The sequence below is a fragment of the Chinchilla lanigera genome, unplaced genomic scaffold, assembly GCF_000276665.1.
Source record: "Chinchilla lanigera isolate Chin_1 unplaced genomic scaffold, ChiLan1.0 scaffold00011, whole genome shotgun sequence".
Taxonomy (NCBI): Eukaryota; Metazoa; Chordata; class Mammalia; order Rodentia; family Chinchillidae; genus Chinchilla; species Chinchilla lanigera.
This window is the reverse complement of record NW_004955412.1, coordinates 19,779,422-19,796,817: the sequence shown is the minus strand read 5'-3', so window position 1 is coordinate 19,796,817 and position 17,396 is coordinate 19,779,422. Positions and strand designations below refer to the sequence as shown.

The 17,396-nt window shown below is 55.0% G+C and overlaps 1 protein-coding gene across 13 annotated transcripts in view; it reads right to left on the bottom strand.

Annotated features, from left to right (window-relative positions):
- Phldb1 (pleckstrin homology-like domain, family B, member 1) overlaps positions 1-17,396 on the bottom strand; it is a 45,988-nt gene that overhangs the window by 4,167 nt on the left and 24,425 nt on the right. For 6 of the 13 annotated variants that reach the window (XM_005378256.2, XM_005378257.2, XM_005378253.2 and 3 more), the window contains 13 exons: positions 17,086-17,241; positions 13,437-13,547; positions 13,147-13,236; positions 12,436-12,579; positions 10,703-10,876; positions 10,139-10,279; positions 8,743-8,883; positions 8,505-8,607; positions 7,204-7,477; positions 7,036-7,126; positions 3,923-4,069; positions 2,099-2,215; positions 1,754-1,856 (listed from right to left, as the gene is read on the bottom strand). In XM_005378256.2, coding sequence (XP_005378313.1) covers positions 1,754-1,856; positions 2,099-2,215; positions 3,923-4,069; positions 7,036-7,126; positions 7,204-7,477; positions 8,505-8,607; positions 8,743-8,883; positions 10,139-10,279; positions 10,703-10,876; positions 12,436-12,579; positions 13,147-13,236; positions 13,437-13,547; positions 17,086-17,241 — 1,792 coding nt within the window. The remainder of the gene's footprint in view (positions 1-1,753; positions 1,857-2,098; positions 2,216-3,922; positions 4,070-7,035; positions 7,127-7,203; positions 7,478-8,504; positions 8,608-8,742; positions 8,884-10,138; positions 10,280-10,702; positions 10,877-12,435; positions 12,580-13,146; positions 13,237-13,436; positions 13,548-17,085; positions 17,242-17,396) is intronic. The other 7 variants (XM_005378261.2, XM_005378263.2, XM_005378265.2 and 4 more) reach the window with 4 other exon arrangements.

Sequence of the window (17,396 nt, the reverse complement as noted above, 5' to 3'; positions counted from 1 at the left end):
CTGGCTTCCTTCCCTGTTTCCACTGCCTGCCTGAACGTGGTCTACTTTTGTTTCACAGACATTAAGTAAGGTCACACTTGCCAAGCGCAAGCCACATGCAGTCAGTGCTGGCTTCTGCCTCCTGCCCCTTCTGCCTGTGCTGGTCTCTCCTCTCCCCTCGAGGGGAGGCCTGTGCCCGATGCGGTTCTCCCTCCCCTCTGCTCTGCCTCTTAGGAGCTGTGAGGCCTTGGCAATGTACACAATGCCTCTGAGCCTCACTTTTTTTTACTTGTACAATGGGTATAAATACAGTGGTTTTCTCATGGAGTTATTACAAAAATTAAATGACATGATGTGTATAAGGTACTGAGCACAGCACTTAGCTCCTACAAAAGCTGGTAAATATGATCTGCTGTGATTGTGACTGCTGTGATTGTTATTCCAACAGACTCAGCTATCAATCTGCCTCTAACCCTGACCTTTCTCCTAAACCCAGGTGTCCCAGAGACTCCTCAAGCTCAACATGCCCAAAGTGCAGCTCTTCTCCCAGGCCTGTTTTTCCCTCTCCCAGCAAACCTCCTGCCTTCCTAGCCCAGGTAAAAAGGTGGGGACACCTGTGCCTCTGTTTCTCCACACCCAGGGCGCGGGGGTCAGAGAAGACTTCTTGGAGGGGCTGACTTGATAAGGGAGAGGGTGGAGAGGGAAGCAGAGCACTCTAGGCCTGGGCATCCCTGGCACCACACCCTGCAGCCCTTCCCACTCTTAGGCTTCTCGCAGGATTGCTCTCCTATGTCATGCAGAGGCATTCAATGGCAACGCAAGGCCCACTTAAGCCTCTCTCTTCCCTCCACCACTGTGGCCAGCAGTATTCCCAGAAAGCACACTCTGAAGCAAAAACAACACTGATGCGGAACAGAAGCCCCACCCAGTCAATGCACAGCAGAGATGTAGTGGGGAGAAGGAAAATGGTTGTGTGTCACGTCACACGCCTGTAATCCCCGCCTTCTGGGGGGCTGCGACAGGAGGATCACAAGTTCAAACCCAGCCTGGGCAACATAGCAACCTAGGGAGACCCTGTCTCCAAATAAAGAATAAAAAAGGGCTGGTGATGTAGCTCAGGGCAAAGGCCCCGGGTTCAATCCACAGTAGCACAAATCAAAACAAAACAGAAAAGCAAACTGTGGTTTTGAGCCTCTGGGATGTGAGGACTGATTGTTACTGCAGCACACCACAGCCTCTCCAGACTAGGGCATGACCCAGCACCCCATGCTCCGAGTGGGAAATGTCCAGAGGGAATTCCAGAGACAGGAAACTGCTGGAGGCTGCAGTGAGGGCACTAGGGGAGTGGGACGGGCGAGATGCCTGTCCCCCCGCTGTCCTGAGAGCTCCTGTGTAACTGCTCATGTTGAAGTCTCCAGAGGAACTTGCCCAAGGGGGTCCCCAGCCCAACCCAGGCACCTACAGTGCCTATCAGCAAACCCACCGTGCTGTGTGTCAACTGTTCAGTATCTGTCTTTCTGACTGTAAGCGCCAAAGGAGAGAGCTTACAGTGCTGCCTGCAATGTGCTAGCTGTCCAGTAATACTGCTGACTGAGTAAGCAAATGAATGAATGAATGAATGAAGGTGAGCCAAACGTACACCACACTTTCAGGCAGGAGAGGACAAGACCCAGACTGAGCCTCTGAGCCCCTGCTCAGAAGTTTGGCCTCCTTCCCGAAGACCAGCTGTCTTGGGTCCCTCCGGCTGCCCCCAGGATGGCCTTCGGGGACTTACCCACATAATAGGAAAGGGTACGCTTGAGCCGGTCAAAGACAAACCAGCGCTTCTTCCATGATTTGATCTTGCCACCCATCTTGACCAAGTAGCCGCGGCAGACCTGGTGGCAAGCAGGAACGAGAAAGGACCTAGATGAGCAGCCCCTCAAGCCCCATCCCTGCACAGCCGCCTCATGCATATGTCATCTCCTGTGCCCGGTTTCGCGGGGGCTGTTCCCAACATTTCAGGCCAGCACACCAGGGCCTAGGACAGAGACCTGGCTATATGATGCCACTATTCCAAGGCTGGTGCCTGGGACCACGAGGTCCCTCCCTAGCAACCCAGGCTATCCAGGCCTGGTACCTTGCTGCTGAGTACCACGTGCAGGCAGGTGTCCACGCCATGGCCTGACGACTCGATGTGGGTCTTCAAGTCAAAGTCCTCCTTCCGAATCGGCAGGTAGCGGGTCAGAGGCCGTGCCTGGGACAAAGGGCAGGGTCAGCAGAGTCTCCTCTCCTTCCCTATTATTCTCTCCCATCCCCTTGGCTTCACTTCAGAAGCCCCTGCCACCCGACATCACTCCCAAGTGCTGTGCTCAGTACTCTACACATCACCCCGCTCTGTGTCTCTGGTTTCATAGGGCTTATAGCCAAAGTGAAGACCTAGCACACTGCCTCTGCCCAGCCTCAGCCAAAACGCTGGATGACTCCTTGCCTCAGTTTTCCCACCTACAGCCGATACACAGCCCCTCTGGTCTTGCCCCTGCCCCTGCTCTCTGCTGTGCTGAATGGAATAAAGCAAAGGTCAGAGCTGAACATGCTCTAGGAAAAGAAGTCCAATAAGAAATGTGCTCTCCAGGGACAGGAGTGTGCTTAGTGGCAGGGCCTGTGCCTAGCATGTACAATGTCCTGGACTCCTTCCCCTGCACCAAAGGACAAAGGGAAGGAGGGAGAGATGGAGAGAGAAAGAAGGGAGAGAGGGAGATGAGAAATCCTGCTGACTACCCATGGGACGCTGTTTGGATCACATAACTCTCTGGCCCTCAGTTTCCTTATACATATGTAAAAGAAGGACTTTAAAGTCTACCCCACTTCCGATACTAACTAGAATTCTCAGGCAACCAGAGTATTTTCCTACTCCTCCTTTCCCATAAGAACCTTAAAATGGCAAGGAGAGAAAACAGACAACTGTGATGAACCCTAAAGAGGAGTTGACACCGCCTCATCCACACCAGACCCCGGCAATGCCTCAGTCCCAGGACCAGGAGAGGGGCTGGAAGAGGGACGCCTGACAGTCACAACAGAGGCAGGAAAAGAGAATGAGGCATCTGACAAAGATTCCAACCACAGAGGTGAATCTCAGAGTTCTTGATTGTTTAATTCCCAAGTCCAGACTAGGTATCCTGTCCCTTAGAATTGATGTTGCTGCACTGCAGAAAATGAGGGTGCTCCGCTGCCAGTCACTGGTGCGGGGAGATCCCAGAGGAGGCCAAGCCGGGGAAGCCTACGAAGACCCAACCATGGGGGACAGCTCATCTGAGTCCTGCAGGTCCTTGTGGGGACCCTTGCCCAGCCCCACTTCTGTTTCTACCTGTTTGCATCTCCTGTATGAGGGTTGATTTTGAGCAAAGGGGGAGGTCTCTGTCCAAGGAGAATCTACCACAGCCCCGCAGAGACAGGAACCAAAGGCAGAGCAGGGTCATGCGGTTTTTTTTTGTCTTTTTGAGACAGGGTCTCACTATGCAGTTCAGGCCGGCCTTAAGCTCACTTTGTAGCCCAGGCTGGTCCCGGACGGAGAGGACCGGAGCTGGAAGGCCCCGCCGGTGAGGGCCAGGACACCGCGGATGCCATGGGGCGAGGGGCAGCAGAGGAAGCCAGAGGGAGGGTGAAGCGCAGATGCACAAAGAGGAGGTGAGCCGCCCTGACTCCTGGCTCCCAGCCCCCATCCGAGGGAGGTCTGTCTGGACCCTCTCCTCTCACCCACCCCAAAGCCACACACACTGGCTGGACCGGCCCCACCACATCTGTTTCCTGGGGCTGAAGAGTCCCAGGTAGGGCCTGCCTGTGCAAAGCCAACAGCAGTCTCTTCTGCGGAGCAGCCTGGGGGCCCAGCCGAGGGGCCTGGGAGAGCCCTGCTCCTCCACAGCCTCCCCGTCAAGCCCGCCACTGCACACCCGCTCCCGCTCACCTGGGAAAACTGCTTCTCCCGCATCTTGACCTCCTTCTCCACCAGCTGCTGCCTCCGGGCACCCTCGCTCTGCAGCCGCCGTTCCACCTGCTCCCGCCTCCGCCGCTCCTCCTCCAGGGCCTGCCGCCGCAGCTCCATCTCGCGCTCCTGCCACCAAAGCCAGGCAGGAGTCAGGGCCGTGGCCACCATCAGCAGCCCCCGCCGGCCCTCCTCCGGCCAAGGCGAGCCGCAGGAGCTGCCTACCAGACGATGGCCTGGCAGAGGAAGCGCCGTCCCCAAAGCCACCCTCTCCAAGAGCTCTGCTGGCTCAGGACACGTGCTTTAAAGTGCGACTGGCCTGGCTTCAAACCCTGCCTGAGTCGCCACTGTGGGCTGTGACCCAGACAAAAATCATTTACATCCTCTAAGCCTCATTTGCCTCATCTGGAAAAGGGTTAAATGTGCCTACTCCTGAGATTATAGTGAAAATTAAACAAGATCCTATTTATAAATGCCCATCACTGATTCCAGCAGGAAAGCAGCACTTAATAAATATACAGGGCTCTTACAATTATAGCTGAATTCCTAGAATGTAAATTATTTAACTTTTTTTGAAAGCTAGTATATTCAGTAGTCCTCCCACGATCACCAATTTAAGGTCCATTGAAACTCCACATTAGTCACATCTGTTGGAGAAAAATAAGATTGGAGACCAAGGTTGCAGTTGAAATTATTACAAGAGGATTTTCAATTGGGCACGGTGGTGTATGCCTATAATTCCAGCATTCTGGGAGGCTGAGGCAGGAGGATCACAAATATGAACCAGAAGCTGGGCGTGGTGGTGTATGCCTATAATCCCAGCACTTGGGAGGCTGAGGCAGGAGGATCGTTGTGCATTCGAGACCAGCCTGGGCTACAAAGTGAGCTTAAGACCAGCCTGAACTGCATAGTGAGACCCTGTCTTAAAAAAAAAAAAAAAAAAAAAAAACCACCAAATTTGAACCTTACCTGGGCTACTTAGCAAGATCCTGTGACAGAATAAAAAAAGAGCTGGGGAACACCTCAGTGTGAAGGCCCTGGATTCAATCCCCAGCTCATAAAAAGGCGGGAGGGAATTTAACAATCATTAAAACAACTCATAAATATAGAGCAAATCAGTGATATATGTATATGTATATGCCTTAATGACAAAGACTCTATACCAATGAGGGCAAAATTTTTTTTTTTTTGAGACAGGGTCTCACTGTGTAGCTCAGGCTAGCTTTACACTCACTATATGGCCCAGGCTAGCCTTGAACTCACAGCGATCCTCCTGCCTCAGCCTCCCAAGTGCGGGAATTACAGGCGTGTGCCACCATGCCCGGTTTGATGGTAAATCTCTCAGTGCTTTCGATGATAAAAAACAGACCACTGTGGCACACGTGCCATAGGTTCGCCACCACTGCTCTATATCATCTGACATGTCTTCCCGGTTCAAAGTTAACAGAATCAATCTTCTTTCCCTCTATTTGCCAATAAATCTGCTCTACTTTGAGGTAAATAAGATTAAGAGGCACTCTTTTCTAGTTGGTCTTCCATCTAAATGGTCAATACTCCCCTTAAAAAAAACTCTAGCTGCGAACTGTACTCCATGAATTCCACTTTATCTAAACACATATGAAGAAAAAAAAAAAAAAAGCCAGGAACAGTCTTGTGCACCTGTAGCCCCACCTACTCAGGAGGCTGAGACAAGAGGGTCACTTGAGCCCTTTAGTTGGAGACTAGCTTGGGCAACATAGTGAGAAGCATCTCAGAGAGAAAGAAAAGTGCCTCAGTCAGGCTCTGCAGAGTGTTTGTTTAACTTCCCTCCCAGGCAGTTTTCCTCAGCCTATCTATGCCCAGTGTCGACCACTGGTCCCTCTTTGCCAAACCCCAGCAGCATGCCCAAGTTAAGGGGTCAGGATTTCCCACAGCCGCTTCCCAGCCAACACCTCTGCTCTGGCTTGGAGCCCTGCTTCCTCTTCCATCCTACACTTCAGCCCCTAGTTTTGCTTTCCTACCTATCCCCAAGAGGAATGACCTGCTATGTAGGGAAAGAGGACCAAAATTCTCATGGTTCCCAAAGTGTCCAAAGAGGCTCTGGGTGTGGTGGTGTGTGTCTGTAATCCCAGCACTCAGGAGGCTGAGGCAGGAGGATCGGCCCAAGTTTCAGAGCAGCCTGAACTACAAAGCGAGACCCTGTCTCAAAAAAACCAATAAAATATAAATAAATAACAAAAAACCAAAGTGTCCACAGAGGGATGTAGACAGATCAGGAGTACTTGTAAAGGAAATTCAAGCCTAGACCATGGTTCCTGAGCTGCCTTCTATTCCAGAAAGCGGAGAAGCTGCAGCCTGGCCCGGCCTCCCATAGCCTATTTAAGGAACACAGATTTTTCTCTTTCTTTTTTTTTTTCTTGGTTGTTTGAGACAGGGTCTCACTATGATATATATCTCACTAAGATATGTCAGATGGTATACAGCCATCTGACATATCTTCCCAGTTCAAAGTTAACAGACTCAATCTTCTTTCCCTCCGTTTGTCAAAAAATGCTTGTAAATTGCCTTGAACTCGCTGGGATTACAGGCCTGGCAACACAGACTTTTAACACACTTTCTCAGCCAGACACAGTGGTACACACCTGTATCCTCAGCACTCAGGAGGCTGAAACAGGATCACTGTAAGTTCAATACCAGCCTGGGCTACAGAGTGAGTTCCAGACCAGCCTGAACTAATAGTGACCCTGTCTCAAAAAAAGGGGCTGGGGATTTAGCTCAGAGGCACAGCACCTGCCTGGCAAGCGTGAGGTCGTGAGTTCGATTCCTGATACCAAAAAAAAAAAAAAAAAAAAAGAAATGTGAGTCCTACCTAAGTAACTTAGTGAGACACTATCTCAAAATAAAAAACAAAACAGGCTGAGATTATAGATCAGTGGGACGAGCCTAGTTTCAATCTCTAGTACTGCAAAATAACAATAAAAATAAAACGCTTTTACTCCAACACAAGGTCACGCCAATGCAATGCAGCTAGAAGGCACTGAGGTGGTGCCAGGCCCTTGGCGGGCGGAGGGCACTCGGGGTCCCATGCCTTCTGCCTCCTGGCAGGTCAGACTCACCCTGGACTCCATGAGCCGGCTCTTCTCCGCGTGAGCTTCCCTCAGCATCTTCTCCATCTCCTCAATCTTGCCCATGTCCAGGCCACTGGCACTGTCGAGGGAAGGGAAGAGGGCTGCATCAGGAGCCGGGGGTGCCCGCTGGAGGCCACGGGCTGGGCAGGGAGGTACCTGGACATGTTGTCAGGGGAGCAGGCTGAGTTGCCCCCAGTGGAGATGCTGGTCTCCATGCTGTCCGAGCTCTCCAGGCTCAGCGTGTCGTAGGCGTGCTCGCCTTCCTCTCCTCGTTCCCGGCCAGCCGGCAGGTGGTGCAGAATGGAGTGGTGCACCAGGGCGGGGAAGGGCGCTGCCCCGTGCAGGGCGTCCCACTGGCACTGCGCCTCGGCCGCCGCTCTCTGCTTCAGCTCAGCCAGCCGCCGCCGCTGCTCCTCAATCACCTGCTGCCCTGCAGAAGGAACAGGCTGGAGTCACAGGGGGCCCCCGCATCATCACAGAGGGAGGGAGGAGGCCAGCAGAAACAGGTGAACTCGCGCCGCTTCAGGCTGGCAGCCTCACCAAGGCTCCGGTCGCCTGCCCAACTGGCCATGGCGCATGGTCTGGCGCAGCGCTCTTTCTGCATTCTTAGGCCTAGAGGGCACCTGGCTCCAGCTCACAGTGGAAGCCCAAGCAGATGAGCAGGACGCATGCACCCACCTGCCTGCTGGCAAGGGAGGGGGAGACGGCAGCAGGAGCCCCACAAGCCCAGGGTGCCAACGCAGACACCCCCACGATGCAGAAGCGAGAGCAACGGGAGCAGGAAGGCAGGGAGACAGGGAACACAGCCGAGGGCAGCGGGGAGGTGAGCTGGAGGGGCAGGGCCAGCGGGCACCCCAGCCCGGCTCAGCCTGGGAACCTATGGAAGACCTGGGCAGGACACGTCATGCTGATGCTGGGGCAGGGTTGCCTGGCCAAAGCAATGCCCTCGGTGACCAACGCTCTACCTGCTGGGTCGTCAGTTGAGAGGGGCTCGGCAGGAAGCAACTCGACTGGCGTGGGGAGCCCCGGGCAGAGGGTATGGGAGAGAGACACAGAGGGGATAAGAGGAGAGAGAGGCATAGACATGGGCTTTCAAAACAACCAAAACACACCCAAGCAACGAGGACTGCTGGGTCCCCAGAGGCAAATCTCTGGGAGCTATTTCTCAAGTCATTAAATCCACTCCTCTGCCTCCAGGCAGGGCAAGGTCTAGCCCTGCTCAGGTCCACAAACACTTCCTATGCTGGCTGGCCTCTCTAGGAAGGAAAATGTCATAGCCCCCCAGACCCTGATCCCCCTGTTCCAAGTCTTTTGATAAATATCCAGGAAGCTCAGCTTTCAATATCCAGTCGAAATACTCGCTCCTCTCATCCAAATCCCAATTAAAAGAAAAACATCCTGTGAAAAGTGAGGGAGGCCCCCCAGTGTACCGGGGCACTGGCACCGCAGCCACTCACCCTTCTGCTGCAGGGCCAGCTGGCGCTTGGTCTCAATGTCCTGCAGCGTGGCTGCCAGGTTGCGAGGAAGGCTGCCTGTGCCGTTCTGGGCTAGCAGGGCACTCTGCAGAGGGAACGGAGTGGTGGGACCACAGCTGAGCCCACCCCGCCCCACCCCACAGCCTGCTGGGCAGCCCTGCCTCGCCCCGGGACCCCAGGACAGCGGCCTCCATTCCCCCACCACTCTCTGTCCTCAGACCTTTGGGGAGGGGCTGCGGCCCAGGGTAGCCACACTGAGCTGGGAGGAGGAGGAGGAGGAGCCGGACGAGGAGGGGAGGGGGCCGCTGCGGGTCCGGGGCAGCGGGCTTGTGGCTTCGCCATCCATCTTGGAGTGGTAAACCTGCAGGGAATACAGCCTGGTGACCTCTGGCTCTCCCACCAGCAGCCACCCCCGTGTCCCCTACTGTAGCACCAGGCCTCTGAGGCCTTCTGGCTCCAGCTGACAAGCGAGTTGTGCCTCCTGGGCTACCCAGCTGCTACTGCCAGCCGCTCAGTTTCCTCTGCAGCCCTTTCTCCCTAGCCCAATCCTGGCGCAACCCTGGATCTGAGAAGGACCTGCAAACTAACCCACACCAGTAGGTAAGAGCTCTGCAGGAGAACTAGCAGGGGCCAGGTTCCTTCTGGTCCCAGCTCTGCCACCAACAGGCTGTACAACCTTGGACCAAGCACCTCCCCACTCTGGCCTCAGCTGCCCTATGTGCCAAGGGAAGGGGCAGGACTAGACTAAACCCCTGCCACGCCCCCTCGCAGCGCTAACATACAGTGAATATGGTCTTTGGAGTCAAGAGCCCTGACTCTCCATATAAGCTCTGCTACTTCCTTCTCATAGTTACATGGCCCTGGCAAGACTTCTTATCTTGTCAACGCCCCAGTGTCTGATCTGTACAGTGAGAGTTAACATCTTCCACCTCAAAGCCCTGTGGTGATGATTAAATGAATCAAAACATGACAAAGTTTCCAGCCACTGGGCACACAGCAGAGGTACCACAAGTTATACGAATCAAACTCCCCCAAAGAGAACATGGAGTCATAGCTGAGGTCACAGCCTTACAGTGCAGCGCCTTCACTCAAAGAATGACTCTTGAATGGCTTAGGCACCACGGCAAGTCGGTGGAGACTTTCCAAGCACCTATCCCCCACCATGGTCAGTAGCTGGGCCCACACCCTCCACGACTATGCTCAGGACAGGGGTTATCCCCAGGGTTGTCACTTCAGGGTTTTTGTCTTCTTCTTTTCTGCCTCTGTGTATCACCATTGGGAAGACCAGGAGAACAAAATACTGGTGTTTCTCCTAGGACATAATAATTCCAGTTGTGACAGACTCAAGAGTGTGTCCAACCCTAACCTAGGTGAGAAGCTCTGGGGAGAACCGCTTCCACCATCACTCAACTTAGGCACCGGAGACCAGCCCTCCAGCTGCCCGCAGAGCCAGATGACTGCGCACGGAGAGATCCTTAGTGCCCTCTCAGGCCCAGAGGCCCCTCCTTGCTGTGCTGAGCAATTACCCACAGCATTCAGTATGACTGAGGGCTCGGCAGGAGGTACTCTGAGCAGACAGGAGCAAGACCTGGGAAGAACTGGCAAGGACGGGTTACCTGCAGCTGACGGGAAGCTTTGGCAGGCAGAGGTGGGGGGGAAGAGCGAGGGGAGGCTGCAGCAGGGCCAGTCCCCAGCCCGGCCATCAGCTCCTGGTACCACTGCTCTAAGTCTACAGCAGGGAGCAGCAGCTTCTCCATCTGGAGGGCAGGGAGAGGGCAAGGACGGAGAGGAAGGGCCAGGACAGGAAAGGGAAAGGGATAGGAGGAAGAGGAAGGAGGAAGGGGGGTCGAGGAAGGGGAAAGGAAGACCGTGTCAGGGACATGGGCAGGAGGGAAGGGGAAGAAGGGAAGGAAAGGAGGGAAGAAGGAGAGCAATAAAGAGAAGGAAGAGAAAAACAGTGAGATGACAGTTGTCCTGAATGTGATAAAGGCAAAGAGAAACAGTCAGGCGCAACTCCCAGAGCACAGACACGCGCTATGCCAGCCAGCCAGAGCCTGCAGGCACCCAGCATGGCCCTCGGGCTGGCCTGGAGCCGAGAGGCCTGTGAGCCAGGGCCGGACACACACGGACAGCCACACCAGCCATAGGGTGGGGATGGCAAGAACACACAGACCACCAACCTTGGGTGAAGGCGTGATGGAAGCGAAGGAGGAGGAGGAGGGCAGCACAGGAGGAAGGCAGGTGGTGGGAACCAGGTCCCGGGAGGCAGAGGCCCAGGGAGGCCAGCCTGGCGCGGGGGCTGGGGGCACGGGTGAGGTGCCCCACATCACCTTTAGCTGCTCAAGCGTCACGTACTTGGGGGAAGGCCGGGCGCAGGAGGGAATACAAGAGGTTAATGGGACTGGAACCCAAGACATAGCCCTGCCCACAAGGGAGGGGAAGAGTAGGAAGCAGAGAGTGGAGGCCAGCCTGGAGAGCCAGTGTCCTCTCGGCGCGATGCCTTTCTCCTAGAGCAGAAGACCTGCCCCGCCCCGAGCCGTGGTGAGCTGAGGACAGCTCCCCAAGCCTCAGGAGGAAAGGGAAGCACTCAACACTCCCTGCCAGCTGCCCTTCTCTCTTTCTCTCTCTCCCTCCCTCTCTCTCTCTCTCTCTAAGACTGACCCTGCTGCTGCCCCACCCCACCCAGGCTCAGTGGAGGGCATCCACGAGGAGGCCCTTGGCACAGGCAGGCACACTCAGCAGCTGGTACCTCACTTTCAGGCAGGGGCTGGGTGAGCGCGCTGGGGGAGGTGGCAGAAGCATAGGGGTCCAAGCAAGAGCACAGCTGGAGAACCTCTGCCAGGCTCACATACTCCTAGGGACCCCGGGGTAGCGGGGCAAAGAAGAGATTAATGAGGCTCAGCCTGGAACCCAACACCCCACACTCCATGCCAGGCACATGTCAGCACACAATCCCGAGCAGGGGTAGACGCTCGGCTGCCCTCTTGGCCACAGTCGGCAGTGGGAGCAGGGGGAACTGGAAAGGACGGACAGAACTGACTGCGGACAGCTCTTCCTGAGACCACTTTGGCATTTTATTGCTGCCCCAAGAGACCCTAAAGGCCCATCCCTGGACTGGCCTCGGGCTGGAGACAGGTGAAGAAGCCCAGGAAGGCTTTCTAAGAGCCCACTGAGGCACAGAACCCAGCTCCTCGCGAGCCCATCTCTCTTCAGCACCCAGGTATCCTCAGGGCACACACATGCGGCATGGATCACCAGTCACACCATTCCCCAGGGCCCCGCCACCCCATTCACAAGCGCAGGAGCTGGACACAGCTGGGGAGAGGTGGGGACACCACCAGGGCCTGAGCAAGGTAAGCGCTGAGGAACAGCCTTGACAGAGAGCAGCTAAAAGCCCCGGCAGGAAAATGGGCCCACTGGCACGGGTAAGCACTCGGGAAGATGCCGGCACACTTGACTGTGGGTGGGAAGACAGGGCCTGTCAAACCCATCTCACATCCTTGGAATCTGAGCCTATCTAGGTGCCGGGCATGGCAGGCATCCACAGTGTGTGCAGAATCAAAGCAGTGGACGCCAAGCCTGCCTTATCCAGGGCGCCCGTCCAGGCCTAGCTCCAGGGCAGGACTGGCCTCTGAGAGTCATGGGAAATGAAAATGAGCCAGGAGGTCCAGTGTGCTGTGAACGACATGCAGGAAGTGGTGAATGACATGCAGAATACACGCAAATCAACGCTCTGATTTGGCATGGGCTGCCCAGGCACCCTGTGGATGGCAAAATGGCACACTCACACACACAGCACCAAACGGTTATCACCACACACCCTTCAGCCGGGGCCTGGGAAGCTCTAGTCTGGAGCTCAGTGGGCAGGCAGATAGGCAGCCGGCAAAGCGAGCACACAGTTAGCTGCGATTACCTCTTGTACTTTGGGGCACAGCGGAGTAGAAGCAGGTGGGGTTAAGGAGACAGAGGACACCCCCGCCTGAGAAGACCCCGAGAACAGGCCCAGAGCCATGGTCCCCAGCCCCATCTCTGAGGACTCGGAGATGAAGAGCTGAGCCTACAGAGAGGGTACATGGTGAGGGACTCACCTCTCACACTCGGCCCAGCCACCCTCCCCTCGCCTGACCACTTGTGCAGTGACACCAGGAGGGAGGAAAGAGGTCAGGAAACCAAGTATGTCTAATCGGGCCTCAACGCCGGATGTGCAGACTTGGAAAAGAACCGCTTAGGGCTCACTGACCACTTCTGAACAGAGAGCCTGGCTGCAGGTGGAAGCCCCGAAAGCCCAAGATCAGGATCCCTAAGATCCTTGTGCTGCCCCTCAAGGTCAGTCCACCCAGCCCTGGCCCTACCAAACCTCAGAGCTGCCTGCCTACCCCGCCCAGGGCCCTTGAGCCCCTTGCATATATCCAGCCACCCCAAGTGGTGAGATCAGTGGGCTCCTAAGAGCCCAAAAAGCAACTGAGAAGCATCTGGTAGCCAAGGAGTTTTAAATCTCAGACCCCACGGCCATTCCTCCTCACATCTCTCCAGTTCAAGGCATCACCTCCACCCTCCACCTCGGCCACTGGGTGAAGGCGGCACGGGGCCTTGGGCCTGAAGCTGAGGCTGACCCAACTGTTACCTCTTTGAGGGTCGAGGTGGTCTTCGGGAACGGCCGGCCCCCTGTGAGTGAGTGGTATCTCCTTTCCAGCATGGTCAGCTTCTCCTTCTCCTGAAAGCCCATTGTGGTTGAGTCAGAGAGAAGTGGGACAAGGGTGTGAGAGAAAAAATTAAAAATTAAAAACAAAAAAAGGGTGAGGGAGAGTCCCTGTGATGTGTGATGTGTCCACACACTGGCAAACCTCCACCCGAGCCCTTCCACACGCCCTTCCCCTCCCCTCCCCGCAAGTCCCTGCGGACCCAGGTGGGTACCTTCTGCAGCAGCTGCAGGGAGGCGTTCTTCTCCCTGGCCAGACGCTCGGACTCCTGCACGGCCTGGGCCCGGATCTGCCCAGCCTGACTGTCCAGGACGGCCAGGCGCTCCTGAGGAGATTTGGGGGGTGGGTTTCGGTCAGGCCCTGGGGTTATGGGGCTGAGCCCCAGGTGAAACTTGGCTGACTCTCCTGCCCAGAGTTCCTGCGCTCCAGTGAAGGGACTCAACCAGCCCTTCCTGGCCTCAACTCGCCCAAGGAAAACTCAGAGTGCCCTCCCTGGTCTGCTCCTTCCCTTGCCGCTCCCTCCCTCAACCGTGACCCTGGGCCACCAGGAAAACTGGCCAGAACCCAGATCCTCAAAGCTCACTTTCTGCACTTCACGGCAAATGGGTTCCAAAGCCTGGAGACACAGAACAGCTCTCTGCCTGCCCTGTCCCCGCTGTCGCATCCAGGGCCCTGCTTTCCCAGCTGGGCTTCTCACTGCCCTTCTCTACTGCTCCCCGGCTTTCGGCTCCACTCCACAGTGCCCCAGAATATCTCCTTAAAATGGCTTTTGAGCTGTGTTTGCTTATCTGAATCATCTAGTCTTTCTAAGTATAATACACACTACTTAAGTGACTTGTTGCCTAAGCTGAACTTGAACTCCTGGGTTCAAGCAATTCTTCTGCTTCAGCCTACACAGAAGCCAGGGCTACAGATGTACACCAGTGTAACTGGCTCTGTGTGTGTGTGTGTGTGTGTGCGCGTGTGTGTGTGTGTGTCTGTGTTACCAGAGATTGAACCTAGGGCCTTCATACTGAGCTACATTCCCAACCTTTTTATTCATTTTTTGTTTTGTTTTGTTTTGTTTTTGAGACAGGGTCTCCCTATGTAGTCCAAGCTAGCCTCAAACTCTGGGTGATCCTCTTGCCTCAGCCTCCTGAGTGCTGGGATTACAGGAATAGGTGGCTCCTCATTACACACAGGATAAAGCACAAACTCCCTACCCAGCATGCAAGGGCTCCAGGAACTGGTTCTACCCTTTGGCTGCTCAGCCCTCCACACTCCCTGGGCTCGGCCATGCCGTAACCCAGCTGTGCAGCTGTGCACTTTCAATCTCCCTTCTGTCTCTCCCTCAGCCCAGGGGTGCTGGCCCAGGGTTCTGCACCCATCCTGAGCCTGTCAGCCTCCAAGCCCAGACCGAATGCTACCTCCTTCCCAAAGCCATCTTTGCCTGTCACTCAATTTCTTTGTTCCTTCCTCTGTGCTCACATTATTCTATACCGCCACATCCCTTGTCTTATTGTTATTCTTCAACATATCTGTCTACCACCACAATCACCTCATCCTGAATATAAAATCTGAGGGCAGGATTATCACAGCGCCTGGCTCGACAGTCATACACTAAGAGGAAACAGAGATACTAAGTGAGGGGGAAGGGTAAACACTAGCAAAAGTGGGCGGGGTTAATCCCAGGCAGGCTTCCAGAAAGAGGTGGTCTAAACACCCCTCTATGGAAGGACCCCTGGGAGAAGAATGCATGAAGAAAGAAGCTGTGCTAAGCCTGGAGTCAGCCCTAGGAAAAGCAGCAGGTTAGGCAGTAACCCTCACAGGAAGAGCCAGCACTTCCATAAACCCAGTAGGAGCTAGAAACTCTGCTAGATGTTTTATATTTGTTATTTCATTTAATTTGATGAGGCAGGTGCCTGTAGTGCCCATTTTACAAATGAGAATACTGAACTTAGCTCATACATTTAGGAGCTAAGGTCTCAGCTAGCGAGTGGCAGAGCTAGGACTAGAACCTAGGGTTAGGTTGGATTCCAGGGCTAATCCTCCCACTTTGAACCACTCTGAACTAGAGTGGACAGAGGATCACAGGGTGCTAGGGTAGACAGAGCCTGGTGCAGGGTGAACCTGGGCACAGGGAAGTGCATGAGGACGAATGTGACCCCCCCCTTCCCAGATCTCAGTGCTGAGCTTGTTTCCTAGAGGTCTGAGTGGGCATGGAGAGGAAAGAAGTAGAGTCCATGCTATGACCCCTCCCAAACTGCCTGGAGCTTACAGCCTCCAGGACCTCAGAGAGACAGGCATAGGTGATCTAAAGGCTCCCTGCTGCTATCCCCCAGAGGGAAAGCAGAAGAGGCCAGAGAAATGCTAGCTTCTATACCCTACATAGCACAGTGGAAGGATCATGGGCTTTGGGCGCAGGCACGCCTGGGTTCCAACTCTCACTCTAAGCTTATAGCCTGGGAGGCTTCGGGTAAACGTGTAGCTTCTCTGAGCCCTAGTTTCTCTCCCTATAAGATGGGGGCTGGGGTTTTAGCTCAGCAGTAAAGTGCCTGCCTGGCAAGCGCAAGGTCGTGAGTTCGATTCCTGGTATTGGAAGTAAAAACCAAAAAAAAAAAAAAAAGATGGGGATAAGAGTACCTGCCTTGTGAAGCCCCCCTAAGGATATACGATGACCCAAAGAGCCTCCTGATAGGGAGCCTAGCACACTCACGTGCTTGGGAATCTGAAACATGTATGCATTTGTAAAGCACAGTAGCTCAGAGACAAGCAAGGGAACTGGACATGGGAGGTCCAGCAGCTCCTCACTTACCACCAAACCCAGGTGGCCAGCAAGCCCCTCGATTCACCACTTTGGGACACTGCTCCCCCAATCTCATTGTCCTCACCTTATATACACTTCAGACAGGCAAACTGCACACACACACAGATGTAGGAGCTCATGCCTCAGCCACCGGCAGGTGAGCCTCCTGGGCCACCCTCCCCTGACATACACACACCTGTCCCACCAACCGGCTGTGCCTGGTCTGATTGAGATCAGACACAGTCATTAACACACCAAAGCCTGCCAGGACACAATACTGAATCCTCTTGTTCAGAGCTCAGCCATGCCAGGGCGAACTGAGCCTGGAGCCCAGGTGGATGCCGTTCCTCAAACCCCCAGCCAGTGCTAATGTTCAGATCCTAGGTCCCTGTATGAATCCCAGCACTTCTATCAGACAGAGCTCTGTAGAGACAGGGGCATGACTGGGGGTGTAGCTCAGTGGTAGAGCACGCACTTAGCAAGCAGGAGGCACTGGATTCAATCCCCACCACCACCCCGACACACACAGGCAGAGGAAAGCCAGGTCCTCTTCCATTTTTCACTTCCTGCCAAGCCAATGCCCGGCTCTGAAAGTGAACCAACTCCACTTCCACTGGAAAACTGAGAGGACTCGGGTACAAATACTAGCAACACTTTAGGGTTAGGGACAGGGTACCACAATCGGAGGACCAAGGAAGGGCATCTACCTTGGCTCCAGCCTTGGTTCAGCTCTGGCGTGGCTGAGCTATAAACAAGAGGACTGAGGATGGTATCCAGGCAGCGAACCTGTGCTGCGCGTTTTCTGTCATCACACATTCCATCCTGCCTTACATGCTAATTCTCACGGCCGCCGGCTGTAGTTCTGATTTTACAGACTAGGAAACAAAGGCACAAAAATGTGGTAATCCTAGCACTCAGGAGTTGAGGCAGGAGGATCGCAGCAAGTTCAAGACCCGCCTGGGCTACACAGTGAGTTCAAGGTCAGCCTGAACCGCACAGAGACCCTGTCTCAAAAAGCAAAGTGAAGTTAACTTTCACAAAGTCAGCTCTGGAGCCCGGGGCAGGCGCGGTTGCCCACCTTCCTCTTGGCCACGCTGCGCAGCAGCTCTGCCTTACTCCGCAGCAGCCCCTGGCCCGCCAGCTCGCGCTCCTCCTCCGCGCGGCTCTCCCGCTCCAGCTGCTGGAACTCCAAGTCTTCGAAGAGCTTTGTCTCGGTCTCCAGGGCCTCTGCTTCCTTCAACGACAGTGACATGGCGGGGTTGGGTGATGCTCAGCCTGCCACTCTGGGCCCGGAAGGCCAGGCCACAGAGACGCAAGTGGTGGGCGAGTGGTGGGGGCTCGACCCGGGCGATCTGGGCAGGGAACCTGTCCCCTCCCGACTCCCTCTGC